At 41.5% G+C, this 24,763-nt stretch overlaps 1 protein-coding gene across 1 annotated transcript in view; it reads right to left on the minus strand.

Moving 5' to 3' along the window:
• NTRK2 (neurotrophic receptor tyrosine kinase 2) overlaps positions 1–24,763 on the minus strand; it is a 307,599-nt gene that overhangs the window by 125,690 nt on the left and 157,146 nt on the right. Inside the window, exons 15-16 of the mRNA XM_036923242.2 lie at positions 11,497–11,544; positions 5,836–6,024 (exon numbers count right to left, since the gene is read on the minus strand). Of these exons, the coding sequence (XP_036779137.1) occupies positions 5,836–6,024; positions 11,497–11,544 (237 nt within the window). The remainder of the gene's footprint in view (positions 1–5,835; positions 6,025–11,496; positions 11,545–24,763) is intronic.

Genomic DNA, 24,763 nt, shown 5'->3' on the forward strand with positions numbered 1-24,763 from the left:
GGTTTCTCTAGGAGGTCTAGGTATCCTGTATTTGGGTGGTGTTTCTGTTTTGATGAAGTAATATCACCCAGTGGTCCAATGCTTATAAAATGATGGCTCTTATTTTACTCATTTGTAAATGTGTTTGAAACTGGTTTGCTAACAATCATTCATTTCAGTGGCTTACATTTCACATGTAATTATGCAGCATGTATTCATTTCATGGGGACTCAGGTTGCTTTTTGAAGCATTGAAGCATTATTTGAGAGCTTCTTACCATCTCCTCTGGAGCTTAGAAGAGACCATAATATCAAGCTGTCATAGCTAGCAATGGGGGACTATGGCACCAAGAGGGAGAAACAGTGGGACCTACAGAATTCCAGCAACGTGCCATGAAGACCCCATGGGATAGCTTGTCAACCAGTGTGCCATAAATGAAGCAGTTTCTAAGGATCCTAAAATAACTGCATTCTCTCTGTCCTAACCTTCATGCTGAATGAAATGGACTTAGCTTATTTTTAAAGTACAGGCCATAGCCTTCAGAGGGACATAAACAGTTCCCAAAGCAGCTATTATTTGGCCAATTACATGCTTAGAAGAAAATATACTTTTGCAAGACAAAATTAATAGGCAAAGGAGAGAAATATTGCTAAAGCAATTGTTTCTAGTCATTTGTAAATCATGTCCCTGGACCATCAAAATGGACCATAGGCAGAGGCTGAACTAAAGTTTGAAGATAAACTCGGGTAACTCTCAGGGCCCTCATCTTTTGATCTAATGAGCTCCCAGGGTCCTGAATGCAATTCAAAATGTTTGTTCATGTGTTCAAAGTAACATTGCAAGTATGTTCAAAACCCCCTGCTGTTCTGTGAAAAATACCTCCTCTGTTCCTCCCCTTGTTGGCAACACAATGAGTGGTGTGGTATGGCAGTTAAGGGAAACAGAAGGGATGCCCCAGTGATCTTTTCAACTATAGTTAAAATGTCTCCCCTCTTCATTACATATAGCTGGTCTATGAATCTGTGCTTATCTACCTAATTGCCTAATAAGCATGTAACCAGTGGGAAAACACACACGTGTGAACTCTAACAGCAGGGGAGGTATGGCACACTCTGCAGGAAGTCAGTAAATATCCAGGTCGCTGGAAATGGAATCAAAGTGGAAAACACATCAGAATTCTTGATCTGCATCTGCCCCAGGGAGTTACTAGCCCTAGGTAAACACAGAAGGCATGCGCTGCAAGGACAAACACCTGAAGCTCATACTGAGCAACAAGTCCAATTTAATTTAGGCCCTACGCCTAAGACCCGAGTGAATTTACAAGGCTGCTCTAGGAAAGAGGCAAGAGATAACAATACATCTGTAACATCTGCAGGGGAGGCTATAACGTATTCCCACCCTTCAAGAGAACCCAAGATTGATGATTCGGGGATTTTGCTGGTTAGTGTTTCTGTCTTTCTGTCTTTCTTTTTTTTCAGCTGAAAAGGTGTGTTTCCATTGTACCCTGTCAAAAAATGTTCGCAGCAGTCAAGGCAAGGATAGCAGCACAGCTGCCCTTGAGCCGAATTTGTAAATCCTAATGGGAAACCACCCCGTGCTGTCTCAGATGACGTGGTTTTCAGGCACGCTACACAGACTAGATGAATTAAAGACCACCTCCAGACTTGATGTTGCTGAGCTCCTCAGCTCCATCTTGCCATGCTGATTGATCGAGGAGATGGGTCTATAGTTAAAGTGGCACTGCACTTTAGGGCTTAGTCATAGAGCACTCTGCTTTCTCTTTGGAAGGCAACTTCTTGCTTGGCTAGGTTATGGAAGCTAAGGAGTGACGTCAAGATGTTGTCTGGCCAGAATTTGCAGATAACCATAGAACTCTTCTCCTCCATCAGGCATGGATTTAGCCTCCTTTAGTTCCTGCAGTGACACAGGAGCCTCCAAATACCAAATTATTATCAGGCGGTCTTGGGGGAACCTCTGGGCCCTGCAATAAAGTAGACAGACTTGCTATTGGAAAGTGCTTGGGAGTAATTCAGCCCTGCTCAGATTGCTCTAAAGTCCTGCAAACCATCTCTGGGCTTTGTAAATGAAAACCTCACATAGCTCCTGAGAGTGAAAAGGTACTTTGGGGGACATAATTGGTCATCATCCTTCACTTAAATGATCTTAATCATCATTTACAGGAATCTGTTTTGATTATTTTGTTTTTAAAGCAAAGCTATCCAAGTATGGAGGCTGTGTCATTTTGGACAAGCCACTTTTGAGCACTGTCTGTAAAATAAGATGTTTGTATTAATTGATTTTTAAGGTCTAACTCAGGGGTCACAAACAGGTGGTGGACTACAGACCAAATATAACTCGTTCTGATATAATTTATTGATCCCACCCAGTGTTTTATATCTTGGAGAATTCACATAATTAATAAATGCCTGTGCTTGCTGGAAAAATGTGACTATTTGGTAATACAAGGCCCATGTTCCAGCATGCCCTTCACAACGTCATATCATTGTTCTGATCCAGCTTCCTTCTCATGCTGACCTGGCTGACTCTGTAGGTAGTTGGGGTTTCGGACCCTTGCTCTAAGCTACCTTATCACAGTGCATTGTGATTACATGATGAGAACTTTAATGACTGGCCTCCCCAACAGGACTCTCCGAGGGCAAGGAAGATGCCATCATTACAACCAAATCTTTAGTTCCTGTCATGGTAGAACTATCGTAGGCAGTCAGTAAATACCTAATGAAATGAAGTTCACTTTCTATATTAGATTCTTAAAATTCAGTGAAATAGACTGGGGCTACTCTTTGTAAGGTCGCACGTATATTTGAAAGCCAACAGCTTTGAACAGCAAGTAGATATAAGGAGAATTAATATGTTCTTTTGTGGTCCAAGCCTCTAATGGGTCCAGAAATTAGTACTGTACTGTCCATAGGATATTTTACTTTAAGCATATGGGGAAATATTATATACTATACTTTTCTGAGATCATTATGTATTTGTTTTTTAGCTGTAATCTACCCAACTTCTTGGCAAAACCTTTCTTTAGAGGTTCTTTAGTGGTTAGTTTATAAAAATATTCAATGGGACTCACTTAATTGAAAGCTAAGCTCCCAAAATTTCAGTCAGCCTATACCAACAGAGTCTTCTACATATCATGTCTTTATACTTGAAGTCTTTCAATTTCTGGATGATTACAATTAGGATGTTCAAAGAAAGGATTTCTTGTTAAAAGTTTATTTCTGTTAAGTCTGTTGCCTAAATGTGTTTAAATTGGCTACATATTGATAAAAACAAGTCTAACAAATAAACTACTATGTAGGCAAGTTTAGTAGGGATAGTGCCAGTGAAGTGACTATGAGTCTTCTTTACTTGTTACAAGTCTGTTAATAATTAATACTTCAGTAATACATAGCCACATCTGGTTGGCATCTGGCCAGCATCGAAGTACATCATATTCCATGCTATGAAAGACTAGTTCAGCAGATACAATTCCTTCTCTCCAGGAGCTTACAATCTAACCTAAACAAGGCTACAGAAACACACACAAGAGTGATCACACTCAGGATGAAACAAGAAACGACAGATACAGTGAAGATAAAGGAAAAAATTGTAAGGTAGAGAATGACACTTAAGAAAGGGGGAAGAGAAGGAGAGAAGTAAATTGCTAAATTGCTTCTTCATTCCCATTTCTCTGGGAAAGGATTCTTGGAAGGTGTATGATTTTAAGTATTCTTAAGATCATGTAAGAGCCCAGGCTTGATGCCTGGAAGAAAGAAAATTTCCTTTGGTATAAGTTGCTGAGTAACTGAGAATGTGGAGCCTGGTAAGGATGGCTGGGGGAAGGGTCCAACAAGACTTATAAGGAAGGTAGGACCCAATGGATAATTGACGGTCTGGATCCCACTGGCAGAGAACAAAAGCTGAGGGGAGGCTTCAGGGCTCCTCAGCTCTCCTCCAATTCCCCTCAGTGGTGGTGGCATAAAAGAAGTAGCTGAGCCATAAAATCAAGATTCCTCCAAAATAACCAAAATATCTAATTAAAAACCTTTGAAAAAATCTTCATGGACTCTAGACTAAGGAAACCACCTTTGGAAACATTCTTGTGGGATTTCTAAGGAAGGAAGCACAACCAGATAGAACCACAGGCTCAGCATCCATCTAGACCACTTTCTTCTATAGGCTGTCCTCTGGTTTTTATCATTTTTGGTTTGCTTTCTTGCTCATTGTTCATCTTCTCTTATTGCACTTGTTGGACTGACGCAATCTACTTGATTATTCAGTTTTATCCTTCCTCTATGGACAAAGTAGAGCAAACTTTTGAGGACAGGTTGATTTGACGTCAACCTCAATTATAATACAGCCCCAGGCTAGCTGAACTATCCTGTACAGCCTAGTACTAGTGGTGACAGGAATGTTGAAGTACTCTGTTCTCAGGGAGAGCAATCAAAATGATGACTGGTTCTCCCATGACCAGTTCTCCCATTGTAATATCCTGCTTTGCCTTATTCAATATTTGACTGTTATGCATCAGGGTATTTCAAGGACCTTTGGAGAATGCTTATTTCAATAAAGAATGCACATTTTAAGCAAAGCCTCCACATATCTTGTTCACACCATAATGACAATTAGTAATACCTTGATTTCAAACAGTAACTTTTTATTTCAAGGAGCTCAATATTTTTTATATATGCTATTTTACTTATCTTGTCATATTACATATTCAACTGAAATCTATGGTGGGGTCCAGTCTCATACAATCCAAGCTTATAATACTGTTCTTCCTAATGTTTAAATTCAAATTAAATATTAAACGTACCTTGGGATAAATTTGAATCAACAGGAGGAAATTTCAGGCATTTCTTTATATATGAAAAGAAGCTCATTGATAATTTCCTTTATCCCATGAGAGTTATCAGTGTAAAATCAGAGCCCAAAGCCTAATCTTGTAATAGATCTACCTTACTTCTTTGGCAAAGCAGGAGAACAGTATTTAAGATGGGATAAGAACATCCGAAATAGAATAAGCCTATTCATCAATATCAGGTGAACCCCTCACCTGGGCCACCTGATGTTCTAGCCTTCACAGCTACTTATTCATGTGTGAGGGCAGGCCTGAAGTTCCAATGGCATAAACGTGTTGGTCCACTGTGATTTTATTTTTTGTTGTCCTTGAGGCTGCGCTTCATTTTTCTTTTTTTAAAAATTTGGACAGTGGCTCCAAAGATTGGGTTTGAGTCTCTGAGAAAAATCCCAAGCTTCCCAACAAAGGTTGATAGGTTAATTTGGTTCTGAGAAACATATCAGTGTTATTAACATTTACATCATCTGTTGTGACGTTCTTTGCTCTTGTGACATCCCAAGTCTCGTGTTGGGAACTGGTACTGAACAAAGAATGCAGAACTATCCGGAGTTAACCACCTGTGTGCAGTACAGCCCTTTCCTGACTACCTATGGTATGTATTTCAATGACTTTTAATAAACCAAATTTAAATCCCACCAAATGCCTGTCTTCTGTAACTGATGTATGTGCATTTCTAATGATATTTCTGGTTTCTGTCTCCATCTTTTTCAAGATAAGCATGCCTTGATTTCTACTTCAAGTTGACAAATGGTTTTGGAAAATGTATCCCAAGAGAAATCAGCATCTGCACACAGAGTTCCAACCCCAGCAGGAGACACACCCAGAGAATTCCATAAGTAACAAACTAAAGGAACTATCCCTTGGGCCCAAAGCCCAAAGAATCCTCAGACATTTCACTGCCCCTCCCTTCAGTCATCCTTGTCAGGCACTCTGATAAACATGCTGGTTGATACAGCTATGCAGCAAATGGGCCAATAAGTATAAACAGCTGTACTTACATGTGTCTGGCTTGAGCTGACTGTTGGTGATGCCAAAGTACTGGGGATTTTCAATGACAGGGATCTTGGTCATTCCAATAATGACGGCATCGGGGCCCCCCTCTGAAGACGATGGGGTGTTACTCCCATTGGAGATGTGGTGGAGTGGGCTGGCAGAGTCATCATCATTGCTAATAACTGAAGCTGGGCCTGGAGTTGAAAAAAATACATATTCTCTTGTAATTTCTATATGTGCTTGTTGAGCTATAATTCACATACATAAATTTCACTTGTTTAAAGTATACAATTGGTGTATTCAGAGAACTGTGCAACCATTATTACAAAAGCATTTTAGGAGATTTTCTCCATTGAGATTAGCAGTCACTCCCCATGCTCCCTACTCCCAGGCCTAGGCATCCATAAACTTACCTTTTGTCTCTATGTATTCACCTCTTTTCAACATTTCATGTAAATGAAATCATATGATGGAACAGATGCCTTTCACTTAGCATAATGTTTATAAGGTAGCATGTGTCATTACTTTATTCTTTTTTATTGCCAAATCATATTCCATTGTATGGATATGCTACATTTTGTAAATATATTCATCAATTTGATGGACATTTGGGCTGCTTCAGTTTTTTGATTATTATGAATAATGCTTCTATGAGCCTTCTTGTTCAAGTGTTTGTGTGGACATATATTTTCATTTCTTTTGGGTGAAATTGCTGGGTCCTCTGGTAGCTCAATGTTTAACATTTTGAGGAACTGCCAAACTGTTTTCCAAAGTGGCTGCACCATTTTATATTCCCACCAGCACTGTGAGGGTTCCAATTTCTTTACTTCCTTGTCCTGTAATTACATATGCAGCTTTCCACTCTGTTTTCTGAACATCTTTAGAACACCCTCTCATGGAAAGTCCCAGCATGAATCTAGGCTTCCTCTTTCACAGTGTCCTGAAAGATGTACTGAGAGTTCAAAGATCTGAGTTATTTTCTCCACTCTATGGACAAGTCACTTACCTTCTTTGTACCTCTACATTCACTTACATTGGTAAAATGTGCAAAATGATATCTGGTTGGTTATTTTATGAGCCTGGAATGAGACTACTATATGAAAATGCATTATAAATTTAAATGTGCTTCATGAATATGAATTATTACTAGCTACTACTAAATGAGCTTACAAGACGTGGACTAGAATTACACTGGACTGTCCTATTACTCTTTCCTCTTTCTGTATATTTTTTACAGCAGCTGCTCCAGTTCTGCCTACAAAATACTTTCACAACAGTAATGGATCGATCCCATGGCAAAGTCTGTCTTGCCTTTAGCCATTATATTATTTGTGGAGTCATTCCCTGTATGTCTTTATCCTAAAGCCACAACCATAGCATTTTCCTAGTTCAGAATTTCAGAAGGTATATGCTCATAAATATGGTCTACTGTGTCTTGTCTAAACAATTTATCCCATTGACCACTGAGCCCATACGGTTTGCCAACAAAACCTGACTCACAAAGATAATGGTCTATATGAAAGCTTCAAAGCAATTAAGAACTCGGTGGTTCATGATAGATACTCCTTCCATGAGAAGTAGACAAAGTGCCCTACACAGAGCTTACACAGTGTAAGATACAGTGTACAGAATGGGGACAGGGTCCATTCAGTGTACAGAATGGGGACAGGGTCCATGGAAGCTGACCACTGACCACAGCTACTGGCAGAAGCCAAGAGGAATACAGGAAGGGAAGGATAAGGAGGAAAGACAAAGGGGAGGTAGTGAGAAGACCTACTAGATGCATGCTAGAGAAAGAAAAGTCTGAATCGCTACTTCCTGAGCAAGGGGATGTTTTCATCCAAAGCCCCAGGATGCATGTTTCAATGCTGCCTTCCATTTTCTAACTCTTCACTCCCACTTAACTATGTCAGTGAGAAGCATGCAATTCTAAAAACAAAAGTTACTGCGCCATGCATTTCTGAATCCCCTGTGAAATAAAATGGGAATCCATCCCCCAACCTCCAAGATCCAGTTTCCCCCTCATATAGGAATTATCAGTCTGTAGTGATAACAATTGGACATTCCCTAGCTAGCTGAATCTTAAACAAACTATGCAAGAGGCAGCCAACTGCTATTATAGGTAATTTTTAAAGCATCCTCTCAAGGGGATGTGCATTTAAGTTGCCTTTAATGATACACTCTGGCTTAATTCTGCAAACAAGTCCTCACACAGCCAGTTTAGAAGCTGCAGAACACTTAAAGCAAAGGAAAGCCAGTTGTGCTCATCTTATGCCCAGCTCACCAGTGTTAGTGAAGAGTGGAAATTCTGCCAAGATAAACTATAAAGACAAGTTCTTTCTAATATCCTTAACCATCCCTGTTTCATGATCTACTTCCTGACAGACCTGAGAGCTGGAACCTAGAGATGGAAAATGGAAGTGTGCAATGCTAAGGTTTCTGCTTCTTGCCAGTAACATCTTCCGGCTGCTGGCTCCCTCCCTGTGTTCCCAGCGCAGCTGTTCCCTTCTTGGCGGTCACCAAAGCATGCTACCCACCCTGAGTTCCCTGAGGAGATGCAATCAAGGCCACACATTTCTCAACAGCTTCCAGGCTGCACGTTTATCCCCAGAAATGCAGTGCAGTCATGTTCACATACTCAGTGATATTTTCTTCTAGAGCCCCTGCAACAGTTGGAAACACACTGACCCGTTGCTTCCTGCTCTAATTCTCCTTTGACCCAAGTCAGGCTATCAACATTCCCGTAGCACTTCATCATCTCGGAGGAAGTTGATACCTAGAAGACAATGTTTTGATCCCTCCAGGAATTTAGGCTTTGAACCATCGGCTGTGCACACAGCAGACCCCTTACTTACACAGAGTTCAACCCAGAGACTTGCTTCTTGCTTCTCTTCCTCCACTAAAGGCCACCCTTTCCTTTCCTTGGCCTCTCTGAGTAAAGCCCCCAACTCTGAGGTAACAGATTCTAGGGGAACATCTCTGTTTGGGAGTGGTGGGGGGGAAATACAAGCATAAAAGCGGTCTAAGGCAGCAAAGGTAATTTTTCAAAGGCCTCTTCATTTTGCCAGAAGGTCGCTGTTGACAAATCTGAGCAACGTAGAAACCTCAACAATTTGTCAAGTGGAATATTAATTCACATGCCATTTTCTTCATTATTGATGTTCCCAATCCTAGAAGATTGATATGGCTGGCAAGGTTGTAGGGATTCAGCCCATTTTTCTATGAACATTTTGATCTAATGGAACACAGCAAGGTTGGGAAGGGAGAAAAGCTCTCAGCAGGGACAATGAATGTCTATATAATTTGACAGCAGCCTGTCTGTGCACATCACGGGATGTGTCATTGTGTGTCTGTGCACATGCTGGAGGAGACACCACAAAGAGACAGACAGAAGAAGAGTCAGGGCACATAGCCGCGTGTTTTAAGAAATTCATATGAGGACTTGAAAAAGTTGTCTTATTATATTAATAAAAAGTTTTAAATTGCTGGGTATGTGCAACTTGCTGAGTTTGCGGTAGATAGTTCTAATTACTGAGCTGACACATATGAGCTCTTCTGGAAACATTTTTAGCCCATTTTTATTTGAAAAGGTCACAGGGGCAAAGACGCACTTTTGTTATAACAGAGCCACTTGGTAACGCATCCTACATCTACGACTTTACAGATGTCTCTATGCCTAACTTAGACTTATTTTCCTGTCAAACAGTGAAGGTCATCTGGGGAAGGAGTTTCCTCCTCTCAAGACCCTCAGTACCTTCAAGGTGAAGGGAGAGATTGTTGTTCTTGAGGAGCTGTATGAACCATGTCTTCTATTTCCCATACTCTGATGCTCCATCAGCTAGGGACTTGCTGGCCCAGGAAGTAACACCCATCCTCAGGTTAGCCAGTTCCTAGAGAGAATAAAGAACTTGCCTGCCAGAGCACCTTTTATATGCAAAGCAACTGACCCACAGTCTACACCCCTTTATCAGGCTATCATACTTCAGGTTACCATCCACCTGACCTCTCACCCCAGAGACAGGTACCAGACAAGCAGGGGCAGCCCCTACACCCCTGAGCCTGCTGATGTCATCCAAACCAGCCTATCCCAAACCTGCTCACCCTGCCTCCCCCTTCCTTTCCTTTGGAAGCCACATGAAGGCTCTTGCCTATGGTCTCCCCTCACTCCCTCTGCCTCCTGATGACCCTGGTGCCTCCCCGTGTGCCCCCACAGTGGTGCGGCATGCCCTCATCTCTTGGGAACTGTGAATAACTGACTACCTTTTGAATGGCAGTCTTCTCCTGACCTATTGGCCTCACTATACCTGAATAAAAATAAAACCCACAATTTAATGCAGTAGCATCTCTGAATGGAATGTAGCTGAAAGCACATTCTGAAGAATGCTTTCTGCTGTGGCCGAAAAGAGTGAAACCCTGTTTTTGAAGCACCTCTCAGCAGGGCAGATCGGCCTGGAAAATGTTTAAGTGGTTACAGCGATTTGCTATTTAGTGGAAGGAAGCCTCCATCCACCACACACACACACACACACACACAGGCAGAGCATAGAGTCTTAAAGTAGGACACCTTTAAGACTGCCCAGCGGGACACTCTCTGGCATCTTGGCAAAGTGACTATGATCAGATGTACCTGAAATGTGCCCCCAGGGAGTCCCAACAAATCCTGAGCTGTTGAGCTTAATATTCCATCGTGGCCACATCTCGACTCTCCTTTTATTGGTTAAGAGCTATTATCCTTGAATTCATGAGGCTAGTTAAGGGTCAGGGCAACTGATTACCAGGCATAAAAATGGAAAGGGAGCAGGGTTCCTTGTGTGGATGGGATGAGGAAGAGCGCTCAGAACCAGAAGGCTCCATGACACCGGGATACTTCCCCCACTCTGCAATTTCCCCCAGAGCCGACCTTGCTACCAAAACAAATACACAGATGCCCAAGATGGCCAGATCTTGGAAAAGCACGTGCAAGATGTGAGACAGTCTCCCTTTTCATCCCTTCTAAGCAATTCCTGCTCATTGTCTCAGTACCCACAGAAAATACTGAACAAATTGGAGGTCCTGGGAGATCACACCTGATCTCAATGCCGGTGATGAGATACATTATGTGCACTCATCTGGTATGCAACAAACTCTGCTTTTCAATTGTCAGCACACAGTCTGAATGCAAGGAATAGAATGCAATCAAGCACAAATCACAGTGTCTGGACGTTAGAGTCTTGTTTTGAAAGAGAAATGGTTGTAAATGAACAGCTGATTTACCAATTTAGAAATTTATTACATGTTGGCCAATGGAAAAAAGTTAAGATGCAAAATTGTCCAGACTCCACTATTCAGTTAACTTTGCTGTACATAGAGTCAGAATGATGTTGCACTTTATTTCCTGAACCTTCTTAAAAGCACAGCAACAATCTAGACCAGAGATGACAGTTGAAACTTCCCCATAGGATAAAAAAACAAGTTGACTTCAAAAATATAAAACCATTTACTAAACTCAGTTAGCAAAAGGAATGCCTTTTCTGGAAAAAAATTCTAGTCCTCTCTTCAGCAAATCAGAAACAAGGAACACGGGAAATGAATCAAGGGCCAAGTATAAAGAGGGTCTAAGCAGTTTCACCTGACTTAAACAACATGAACTCATTACTTATCTAAAGAAGGAGGGAGTAACTACTTACCAACACCTTGTCTTGATTTTACTTTCCCAAATCCAAACCATGAGAAATCTGAAAACCACAATAAAACATAAAATAAACTTCGAAAGAGAAGTGTAAACCAGAGGTATTTAGCACTGTCCTTAGTGAATAACCAACTCCCTCAAAAAGCTCTTTTGGGACCAAAGCTACCTCTTGACCTGGAAACTAACGCTTGGACTTCTGTGTAAAGATTCATTTCTCATTCTGAGAACATGGAGGCTCAAATCAGGTAAGAGGCAGCAACCTGTCTTCAAGAAAAATAGCCAATAGCCAGGGTTAATGGCTCTGAGCAGTTTTCTTTCTTTCTCACTTTCTTCTTTCCAGGTATTGAATCATGTAACAGGAAGGCAGCAGTGGCAAAAACACACACAGTGCATTTGACAAATGCACATGGTTCTGAACTGTAGCAATGTGCAGGAATAATAACAGAAAACAGACCTTTTGTGAAGCTGAGACAAGTACTGAAAAAAAGGAACATGGAATCCTGTGGGTTAACTGATCCTTGGGCTAATGTGGATTCAAAAAGAGAAAAGGGGATATTCATTTTTTGTGGATTCCACTTCTCCTGTGCGGTGTGACTCTGGACAGCTCGCAGAGGCTCTGTGCTTTATAACGCAAGGCTCAACCAGGCATCTAGAGGAAAGATCGGCCAAATGTTTGTGGGTCCTCTGGTGAATAAAGCCACAGTGAAATGCCTATTTTTGTCCTGGGCCCCACTGTTCCCTACTAGGTAATTTCCACTGGATTCAAAGTGAATTCTACACAGAGGGGAAATCCCTGGATACCAGATGGATAAAAGGGGTGGAGCCCAAATAAGTAACTGTGTTTCTGAGCTCCTATTTCCAGTCTAAGTTTAGCCTTTGCTCCCTTGATATCCTACAACTTCAACTCTCCAAATTCTAAGCTGATTTTTATTCCTGATGGATACTCTTTTGAATGCTTTCCTGCAGGTTTTAGAAGATGAGATGAAGTTCTGGCCTCTAGCCAATGCCCAAATAAAGATTCCTTTGCCCTGAAGACAGTGAACCTCATTCACTGGGTCTTCAGTCTGGCAAAGCAGGCCTGTGCCTGTGGATTTCTTAGTTACAACTAACCTCTTTCAAAATGAGCCTATTTTCCTACTGGTCAATTTTTGTTTTTCTGTATTTGTTTGATTTGCATAGTTTTAATTAAAGAGTAGATTGAATTTGTAAAGATTGTTTTTTTTCCCTTGAGCATGTTTTCAAAGTCCTGTTTCTGACCTACAGAGAAGCCCCTGAAGGACCACGCCACAGCAGCCCCTCCCTGATTACACATTCAGATTGCTGTCAGTTATTCACTGTAACAAATACAGCCGCACTGAACATTTTTACACTGAACAAGATTACATTGGAGCATCTTCAGGTGCTCCAATACCATTTTAAAAAGTCTTTCCCTCTAGATAAATTCTAGAAATGAAATAAGTGGGTCAAAAGAGATGAATATTTTAAAGTTCTCTGTACATGTAACCCAGTTGTTTTCCCACTGTGTCTGGTCATATTCTCACCAACAGTGTCTCCAAGGGTAGGAGTGTCTTTTCCATCTTCACCCAATGGGAAATCTAAAGTAGAACTATTTCCTACTCCCATCCTGCCATTGCTGTCCCCACCTAACTGAACAGGGACCTGGCAAATACTCCTCTTCTATCTTTGCCACAGGAAACTCCTCGCACCCCACGTCTCCTAGGCTGGAGTTTGGCACAGATGCAGTAAAGGAGACCCGCAGAGATGAAAAAAGCCAGAACCCCTTATAATTCACCAAGTGCCCCAACCACCCCACACACCTGCCCCTTAGTCCTCAGCCAAATCCTCTAACATATTATCCTCTGTTTATTGACAAGGAATTGGGACTCAGAGAGGCTATGACAGACTTAGTCACTCACAGCTTGCCGTGACTGCGCAGAACCTCAGCCTTTTGAGTGCCAAATCCAGTTTTCATTCCTTCATAGGTGCCTTCCCCATCTTCCAAAATACTTAGCCAAAATCAGCCAAAGTTGCCAGCAGTACAATCAGGATTCAGTGTTGTATACAGAAAAGCACTATAAGTAGTTATTCTCATTTATATATTCAACAGGCATAGCAACTGATTCTAAGAGAAATGAGCTGCACAACCTCCCCCCAAGGGACTGACAACTGAGGGTTAGCTATGGGAGTGTGTCTAGGCATTTGCCCCAATCTAGATGAGGTGGGTCTAGAGAGGGTTCTCTGGCTTCTGAATAACAGATTAGAATAAACCAAGAAAGGAGAAAAGCAGAGGGGACACTTGCACTGAAAGCAGTCCAGCGGTGGCTAGCCTGGGCAGCTCGGCATATGCCATGGGCTGACATAGCTAGGAAGGCAGCAGACTGAGAAACAGAAGCAAGGGCCAGGCTGGAAGCTTGGGCTTTAAAAAGAAAATTGCAGGTAAGCCCTAAAACAAAACAAAACAAAACAACCGGAAACCCTCAGGCAGGGCAGTAAAATGATCACAATTAATTTTAGAAAAATCATTTTGGCTGCAGTGTGGAAACAGGATTATGAGAGGGAAAGACTGGTCAAGGAGGCTTTGAGAGAAAACAGGGCCTGGAAGAACTGTGGCCTGAACCTGGGACTGGGGATGTGGGGCAGGGAAGAGAGGGAGATGTCTGTCAGGCATATTTAGGGGAACCAAAGGCGTGGTAATTGATGGCACGTTCAGGGGAGTATGGGAGGTGAGCAAGGAATGTTTTGGGTGTGAACAATGAGACATATGGTATTGCTACCCATAGTGTCTCCAAGAAACAGGCATAAGGGTTAAACTCAGAGCATGGGTATAGGGCACAAACCCAGATAAGGTGTCTCTGCAGAGAAAATGAAAGGTGGAACCATTCAGCATTTGGACCTCAGGTCTGGAGTTCACTACACGGATATAATGCATAAAGAAGCAGATTCACCCAAGTTCTAGAGTCCAGGGTTTAAGTGGAAAATGGAAGCTAGATGCCGTACCTGAGACACATTTCTGATTTGCGCACATAAAACACCTTTTTTTGCAAGTACACAATAAAGGACAACCAACATCAGCTAGCTTTTGACAAACTTCACACTAAATTGCTTAAACATTTCTAAGTTCACTTTAACAGTAACAAAATTATTACCTAAGAGGGAATGCAGCCTAATGACCATACCCTGCATTACATGGAAAACGTAGCAGACCAGATAGAGCAAGTTTCCACTGGTACCTCCCCCACTGGTACCCGGAAGCTGTCCCTCATTTGGCAGGTATCCCTTGATGGATTTAATCAGTAGTCTTAAAACCTTAATAATAAATTTCACCAGCAAAAATTTCCCACAGGCCTAAAAAGAAACAATTTCTCAATTTCCTGTGATGTTTCACCCACTGGGAGCAGAGTCCGGCCAAACATTCTATTTTCCATTTTAAACCTTATTTACTTTATTCACTGCAAAATAAAGGGCTCCTTCAATAGCAAATGTAGTGCAGTGAGTTTAAAGGAGTTCTTCTTTTCAGCATCTCGACCAACAAAGACTCTAAATTATGAAATTAACCAATTAAATCCATCTCATCTTGAAGAAAGTTCCATCTTCCCTGACCAGAGAAGAGAAATGTAGGAAAAAGCAGCACATTAACAGATTAATAACTCTAAGATGGGGTCCAAACTAAATACAATAAATGGTAATAACGATTGCTTTTCAAACATCTCTCAAAGGAAATGGCTAATATTCACGGGGTTGAAAAGGAATATTTATGATGCAAGTGAGAGAATCAGAGGAAGGAGCAAGAAGCAGACAAGGTGGAAGCAATCTAATCTTCCTTGTGGGTGCAGAATTGCACAAATACTGAATGTCATTGCCAAAAGGGTTCTGATCTCCAGAGAATGCAGCTTCTGGATTTTTTTCTTTCTTTCAGTCTTAGAAAAATCATTTTAGTATATTAGGAGAAAAATCAGCTTTCCTCTCTTTCAACTCTGGATAAATTAAAATTTTCTGTGCTTGCAAACGTAATTTCTTTGTGTTTTAAGGCAAGACTGACCACCCTCCACCCCCAAGGACAGCATCTCTAACACTGTAACTGAAGTTGATGGGAAAATAGGATTCCCTGATAGCCATGTACTTTACCTCCAGCATCTTATGGCCACACCCATTTCCTGTAGGACACATAAAAGAGGATTCTCTGGGCTGTTTTGCTGCAGGGACATGTGGGCTAGACAGTGTTGAGCCCAGTGCAGACACTTATTAAGTGTTTGATTGACTAGCCATTGCCTGTAACCTTAAACAGAGAACCAGGAGGGCTGGTCACTGGAGTGAAGGGAAATGAGTGCAAAGGATCACTTTGTTGACAATATAATCATCTCCTTTTCCCACTGACACATAATCCGGGTGAGCCATAAGTGTGCTCCAAATTAATTCCAGTTGCTAAGGGCACAGAACAGTGTAGTCTAGGGCCAAGTTTCCACTTTAATTTAATCTTAATCTTTCACTTAAAGACACAACCTTTATGTAAGTCCCATGTTCACACGATGGGAAAGGGGCTTGCTCTGAGTTAAACTGGTTCTGGAAATCATGATGGCAAGTGTCTTGGAATCTTCCTGGCCAACCTTCATTGTCTTCCTCCGCTTCCTCCCTCAAAGTTCCAATGTGACTTGTACTGTTTTCTAAAGAAAGTAACACTGAACACGTCCACTGTAGCAAAATAAAGGAAAATATGTCTATTATGGCTGAAACTGCTAGCTGCTCTCTGAAAGCTTTTTCCTTCTTTTTTCCTAGGCCCCAGCTAAACTACACTGCCCAGCCCTCCCTGAAGTTGGGTGGGCCAGATAATTAAATTCTAGCCAATGGAAGGTGAGCAGAGCAGGGGGTACCATTTCCAGGCTGGTCCATCACGACCCCCACGTAGCTACCCAAAATTTTCCTCTTCTCCTTGTGCAGAAAGAAGACAATGCTGACAGCAAACCTGGAAGTTATGATTTGAAGATAAAAGATAAATTCTCTGCTAATTCTCCCAGTATTGTTTTGTGAGTATAGAAGGAGTAGAAACTGAGTTATTCTACCTAAAAGCCAATGAAGCTGAGCTACTTATTCTCCAACTCTCATTCATATGCAAAAAATAAACTATTGTATTTGAGCCACTATCCACTTTGCGTCTTATTTACTATGGTAGAGAGCTTACCCTAATACATGTAGACAACAAAAATGGTGTTATTACTTAAGGTTCTATTAATTGGCTCCACGACTTCCCAACCCCCAACACAAATTCAAAATTGTGTATCCATGTATATTTGCATTATTCAGGAGAGAAAGTCCAAAGACTTCATTAGATTCTCAAAGGATTCTTCACTGCAAAATGCTGTGAACCACTGAAATACACATAAATAGTTTAGAGACAAAGATATAAAAGCATATGGACTCTGCATTTAACTTCAATTTAACTCTGTATCCTATTAACAGTGGGATCTGGGTACTGAGAACCATCCTTAACCTTGAGGCAGGTTAGTGGGATGCAGGCAGGTAAGTTTCAAGGCCCCAATAAATTGCAGTCAGGAGGGACCTAGGGTCAAGGCTTAGCAGTAAACAAGAAGAGACACCCTGGACACCTGGAAAATTCAGCTTAAAAAACAAGGGAGTTGTTTCTTTTGAATCCAGCTCTGCCCTAGCAACAAGCCCTTGCCAATCATGTACATTTCTCCATTTCTGTGCTTGTAAACCCAAGTCACTGCAGCCTAATGGTATGCTCCCTTGGAGCCCCTCCTGATTAGCGGGAGTTTTTTTCTCCTCTTTACATTCTTCATTAATGCTTTGCTGGTTGCTCCATACTTTTGTCTACTGTCTTCATTCCTTGTCGCCTCCAAGACATGATCCTGGGAAGAATAGTAACTCCTCCACCAGTAATCATCTCTCACCTAGATTTCTGCAGCAGCTTCTGACTCAGCTCCTGCCCCATTCTTGCCTCCACTAATCTTTCCACAGAGCTGCCAGATTAATCATTTTCAAGAAGAAATTAGATTATTACATTCCCTGCCTAACATCCTTTAAAGGCTTGTCATTGCATTTACTGTAAACTTCTGATCATCATTAGAGAGTCCCAGGTGATGTGGCCTCAGCCAACCCACCACAGCCCCCCTCCCCTCCCATGACTCCGCCACACTGGCCTCTTCCCTGCTCCTGATCACTGTGAGCATTCTCTCACCTCCTCCCAGAATCCTCTTCAAGGCCTCTTTTCCTGCCTCCCCACTTCTCATCCTTCAGGTCTCAGGTCAGCTGTCCCATCCTCAGATGGGGCCAGCCTTACCGTGTCAGTGAGAGTCTGCCCTCTGCACTCTCATTTCATCTTCTCAGCACGTACCAATAAATGACCTCATGTATGTGGTTTACCATTCATTGTCCGTATCCTCTACTAGAACTTGAGTTCCAAGAAGTCAGAGACCATCTTAGATGAGGCTCCCTCAGAAACAGACTGACACAAGAACTCAAGTGAAGGCAGTTTATTAAGAAGAGATCCAGGAACCATAGAGGGGATGAGAGCAGGTGACCCCTAGAGGGAGGAAGCCCACAATGGATGCTTCAGCCAATGGGTTACACTGTAGCAATGAGTTTTAAGCTGAGTTCAGATCCCTAGGCCCTCAGAGAGACAATTTGCAATGTACCTCAGAGTCATTCCATCTAAAAGGTGAGGAAGTTGAATTATTTACCCTCCAACTACCATGTGCCATTGGCTAAGGGCTTCCAGGAGCACTGAAGCAAAGAGTCATGAGGGCTTGCAGCAGGCAAGCATGGGACAGACAGTGAAAGGAGACACAATATAGGTGGGGCACCAATGGTATTTGCTACAGGGATCTTTTCCACATAGGTCACCATCTCCAGTGCCTAGCACAGACCCTTCAAAAATACTTGCCAAATGAATGAAGAACAATTTTTTAAAAGCATAATAATCTACAGCACAGCAATTCTGATAAATATGCAGAATGTAAATTATACACCCAACATAAAAAACCACTATGTTTTGCAAATAGAACTGCTACCCTCCTGATTCATTTGTGGTCCGCCAGTGGGACCTCAGCAAGGACAGTATTTAAAGGTGAGCAGTACTTGGAACCCAGCATTCCAGGCAGGAGTGTTGAATAAAGATACCAGACCAAGTGTCAGATATAAGCTCTCTCTAAACACTGCAGGATGCACCACCTTGGGTGAGTCATTTCCCCCCTCATAAGCTCTGCTTCCTACTCCATGAACACAGAAGTTGAGAAATGGCATCAAAGGCCTGTTCAAGCTCTAGCAATCTACAGTACTAATCATTAGGCACTTAGGACTGAGGACAGATTGCCACATGGCCTTTTCTGAGCATGGGTATTTTGGGAATGTGAGCTCATGTGCAATTTTAAAAAAAGCACTCAGTCAACTGGCCTAGATTTTTCTCCTGCCTAAATAATACTCAGATGCTTTTGGGTCACTAGATCCCCATCTTGAGAGAAGAGCCTGTACTCTGCAAAAGCAATTTTAGAAAACAGTACTTACTGAATACTTGCTATATGCCAGGAAATTTACTAGAGATTAGATATTACTTTAATTAGGAAAAATTGGTCAGCTTCTATTGCAGCATTTAAAAAAAATGAAAGCAGACTAAAGCCTTAAATCCTACAGACTTAAAGTTCAGAAGCCTCACGTGGGAAGAGATGTAACTAGACTTGCTTGGAATGTGGCAAAATATCCTGATCTCATATTTCAAACATTTAATTTTGAGGGAAAAAAAATTACCAACTCCTCCCCTCTTTCATTTTGAACATGTAGAATATTTCAAAGAGCATTCACTTGGTTGATATCTTCATCATTTGCAATTAAACTGTACAAAACGTTGGGTTTTTAAATGAATTATACATTCTGAAAGCTTTTTCTTTAACAAAGATTACTGTCTCTGGTCACTGTCTTCCTTAAGCAGGTAAAAAATGCAACCCAAACTCCTAATAATTAGTTTCCAAGCTCAGAACTTCAAGAAAGGCAGGGGCAGTGTCTGCTTACTAACAGGAGTTAACAGACAGAAGAGACATATCAGAGCTGTGCCTTTGTCTGGCAGCCCCCCGGTGAGAGCTCAAAATGCTCTAGGAAACATTTTTTACATCTGTCAAAAGCTCCTTGTAGAAGGTAGGTGATGCCTGGTTGCACACACACGAAATTTCCCTGTTAACACTGTCTTCCCACACTGGGTGAGTGACTGCCTGAGATCTGCCCCAAATTCCCCTCTCTCTGCAAAAGACTGTTGTAAGCACTCAGAGCAAGTCTCTGGGAAGGAAATTGGCTGATGCTCAGGGAATCTTAGAAGTGGTGTTAGTGGTCCTCAAAGAGAAGGACAAACCTATAGTCTTGAGAAAACTTTATGCCAAATTCCCATGAGCTTTTGTTTCCATGGAAAAACCCAACAATGACTCAGACCTTGGCTGATTTACTCAGACCTGTCGCTTGTGCCCAGTCACCAAGTGAGGCCAAAATGGAGGAAGGCTGAGCTCTCTGTTCTTCCTTGCACAAAGTGCTGCCACATTAAATGCATTTGGAAACGACTTTGCAATTTCTGCTATATTAGAGTTATATTCATATTTATGCTTAATATGTGTGTGTGTGTGTATATATATATATACAGATATATATATATATATCTGTATATATATATATACCATGCCAATTCTTTTTTCAGTTCCTCTACACCAACATTTGCTGTAACTAATGCAAAGCACCATGCAAGAAAATTTTTTGTGGCTGTATTATGGAGTTTTGGAGGGAGAAGAAAGGTAGTAGCATTTCTAGCCATGATTCCACTTCCAACTGTATTCAAATTCTTCCCTCCAGTCTAGGAATGCAGTGACCTGCTTCTTGTCATCCTTCAGCACCCTCGTCTTTCTTCTCAGTGACCCACCATCTCCCTTCACATCCCACCCACCCTCACTGCACATGCACACAGTCTTGAATCCAGCCAAGGTCAGGAAAAGTGTGAGACTGACACAATAGCCAAGATGTTTACTTAATTTTATTAAGTAAGTGCACTCTTCTCTTAGGAAACTCCCATAATGGAATATAACATAATAAGATTATATGCACTTATAAAGCTGGATGCCGAATAAAAATAATTTAATAAAGTGACCCTAAGCAGAACAAAATGAAAACCCATTGTTTAAAATGCACTGCCAGCCACACAAATTAACTATCAGCCACCTTGCTTAGCATTGCTTGAGGTGATTACACACTGTCCATGGAAGAAACCCAAGATGAAACTGCATTTCTTTTCTGAGTGTTTTCCCACTAAGTGTCTGATGTGCTCTGTAAGACCCACTGCTTTTCTGGAAACTAATCAAAACTGACTGGCAAGGTCAACAGTCCTCAAATGGGGACGATTCCCCTCCCAGCGGGAGTTCAGCAATGTCTGGAGACATTTGGGGTTGTCACAATGGGAGGTGAGGCAGGGGACGTGTGCACCAGCATGCCACGGCGGAGGCCAGGGCTGCTGGTAACCAGCCGGCAATGAACAGGGCGGCCCCCAACAATGCATTTCAGGCCCAAAATGTCAGTGGTGCTGAGACTGGGAAACACCAGTCTATGTTCTGGGCCAGCAGAGATGGAATTCATCCCCAAACCTTTTGTCTCTATTCAAAAGAAACTCCACTTGTCTACACTCCCTGTCACCGCAGGTCAGTCTTCTCTCAGGTCATCTCAATGGCCTCTTCATTGGTGTCCTTGCTGCCCATCCCTTTCTCTCTCAGTTTGTCTTATACCTCAAAAGAAACAGCTCTGATACTGCCATTTCTGCTGCTCCCAAGCACCAAAAAGCACTGTTCTGGCCCAAGGACAGAGAGTCAATGCAGTATGAAGGGACAGGAACAGAACTGGTCTCTGTCCAGTCCTGGGTTTGAGTCTTGGCCCAACATTTTCTGACAGTCACCCCACAGTGGCTTAGTCTCCCTAAGAGTCCCTCCTTGGGGTAATAATCACTGTCCTACCTACATGAGTTTTAGGATCATGTGAGCTTAAGTGTCTGTAAGACCTCTATTGACACTCTGATATATAAACATCAGGGTAAAGAAATAATAAAATCCAAAATCCTCAATGGCATTTAAAACCTTGTCCTCTCCCTATGACCTGGCTCGAGCTTTAGCTATTATGACTGCCCTTAAAACACCCCAGATCCTAAACTATTAGTTTGCATTCCTTAAATGAACATGCCTTGAATTTTCCTATTTTTTTCATTATTCATTCAACACTGTTCTTTGACTACCTGAAAGATGCAAGACTGTGTGATAAATGTTGGGGATGTAATAAGAATAGAATAAAATAATCACAGTTGCTGCCTATTTGGAACTTCTCAGTTTTGTGTCTTTGTGCCAGCTGTTCTTCCACCTGACATGTAACCATCAAGCCCCACTTTTGATCATTGAACTTGACCTACTCAACAAGATTCACCCAAGAGTCACTCCATCATGGAAGCATTTTTACATTCCCCAAATCAGAAACACCCCACTAACATTCAGGTTGTTTGTCTAAGGATAAATACCACATTCTCCACTGTACTAATCATTTATATCATCTTCTCTTATTCCATTTTAAGCTCAGTTAAAAAAAAATCTTACTCTGTTCTTCACACTCTTCCATAAGCTTCATAACAATTACAACCGTGTCAACCAGGGTATTTTACACATGGGAGATACTCAACAAATATCTGAATTGCTGATTGGCTTTGACTGGATGGATTTTTTAAAAAGGCATAAGATGCCCCTAAAGTAGTAGGGACTGAGTTTTAAAGAAGTCATAGACAACAGTAGGAACATTCGATACTGTTGACTAGTGTTCTCTATATCTCCAAGGAACACTCTTCTTTCCCACTATAGCTCATCTCATTCTGAATTGTAATTATCTATGTTTTTGGTATAACCTCTCCCTAAACTGTAAGTACTTTATGAGCAGCAAATATTCCTATCTTGTCTCCCCTTGTGCTTTTAGCACTGAGTATAGTGCCTGATACATTTTGAGTGCTCAATAAAGACTTGTTGAATGAATAAATTAATGAATTCTAACTATCCACCTTGGTGTTCTTTGATCAAGAGCCAGATTTGGTATAAATGGGTTCATGGTTGTATTAGATATGGCACTGTTCCCCTCTCTTCCTCTAAGCAGAGGATTGGGCCCTCACCACCATCAATCCATGTTACTTGTTTTTGCCAATGAAATGGTAATAGAAATGACATGTGTCACTTCTAGGCAGAAGATTTAATAGTCAGTTCAGTGTTTTCCACTTCCTCTTCATCCTGCCATAGTGAACTGTGACACCATAAAGTTCTGGGTTCCTGGAAGCTCAGATAAATAATAAAAGCATCCCTTGCCAAACTGTATTTCACATACAACATGAGGAGAAATCATCTTTTCTGTTCTGAGGGTTATTTGTTTCTGCAGCATAACCTAGCCCATTCTGACTGACACAATAGGGATGTTTCAAGCAAATCTTATGAAAACGCAATTATAGCTATGAAAACATGGGACTATTATTTTATAGAAAGATTCCACTGTGTCTGGTTAAAAGCAGCACATGTCTATATATGTTCTCTCTAACGCACATGCAGGTATGCACATAACTATATAATATATAAATGTCAATGATAAAGAAATGCAAGATGTTTTTAAAAACTTATTGTAAAATATTGAGAAATAAGAGCTGTTCCCTTGCAAGCAATCCCCTTAGAAGGTCACATTTTCAGACCTCATCTTAGGGAAGTATCTTTTCTTAATATAAAGGAATCTACCAACTGTGGAAATCTTTATTATCTGAGGTGTAATTTGTTTTTTTTTTTAATCAAAATTTTGATTTTTTTATTCTGATGGTATGTGTAGGTGATGAAGCTGGACAACATCACCATTATTCACATTGTCAGGAGGTCTAATTCTAGTCTCAGGCCTCTGCCTTTTTTGTGGCGCTCATAACTTTTCACTAAGAACACTTCACTTCTAAAAGATGAGCCCAAAAAGGTCCAAGGTCTCTTGTCTGTTTAAAAAAAGCTGTCAAATTCTTTTCCAGTTCCAGAATCCTGACTAAATGCCAATCTTCAGGAACCTCCTTGGTCCCTAAATTCATAGCCATTAAGTAGCTGCCACATGATTATATACATTGCTGGGGGTTCTTCAAAGTAGACATTAGAAGTTACCAAGCACATTTACTCTCAGGCTATAAAATCATAAAAATAATTGACTCTCGAGGGATAAAAGCCCACCTAAAACAGGATTAATTAGAAAAGCATAGCTGGGTATTATCATTGTTTTTGTGTCTGGACTTAACTGTGTACCCTCCAAATTCATCTGTTGGAGTACTAACCCCCAATGTGGCTGATGGGACCTTGAAGAAAGTAATTAAGGAGGTCATGAGGGTGGGGTCCTACTCTTATAGGGCTGTGTCCTTATAAGAATGGTCACCAGGGCTTTCTCTCTCTCTCTACAAGCTGCAGAAGAAAAGCCACATGGCTGTCTACAAGCCAGGAAGAAGGCCCTCACCAGAAATCTTATTGGCTGGACCTTGATCTTGGACATGTAGAATCCAGAACTATAGGAAAATAAATACGTGCTACTTAAGCAACGCAGTCTGTGATATTTTATTATGGTGACCTGAGCAGACTATTCTAGTTTGTTTGTTCTGTTTGTTTATGGTTGTTGCTATTTGGATTGCCACCCTGTATCCACTTCCTCCTCAATTGGTGATGGTTTTTATTTGGTTACACACCTACCCCCCAGCAGCCAGTGTGATTCAAAAAGGAACCAGTGACTCAGGCATAAAAAATCAGCATGATGCCATTCCTTGCTTGGCTCAAGAATTGGCATGTGACTAAAGTTAGTTTGATCAAAACCAATTCTAGGGCATGGTACAAAGGCTGACATCAGTGATGTTCACTTTCCTACTGGACAGGCATTTGGAAGGATGCAGCATCAGGAGTGGATGGAAGTCATCTTTGCTGCAACCATGAGAGCAAAGTTTGTCTCCAAGTCCAGCCAGTCTAACAGAAGAGAGCCCAAAGGTGGATCCTGGTCACAGCTTTTGGGTCCTCAATCAAGCCATATCCAGATCTTGGAATTTACTCCCTGATGATGTATTTATAGTTCAAGATAATTGCAAGTGTAAGATGCCAAGCTAATACCGGCATGGGGCAATCGTAGTCTAATTGTCAGTGAGTCCGTCCTGCATCACCAGAGGCTGGAGTGAATGGGCACCATATTCTGGGGTCCATCCAAGCACCCAACTT

The sequence above is a fragment of the Manis pentadactyla genome, chromosome 3 (assembly GCF_030020395.1).
Source record: "Manis pentadactyla isolate mManPen7 chromosome 3, mManPen7.hap1, whole genome shotgun sequence".
Taxonomy (NCBI): domain Eukaryota; kingdom Metazoa; phylum Chordata; class Mammalia; order Pholidota; family Manidae; genus Manis; species Manis pentadactyla.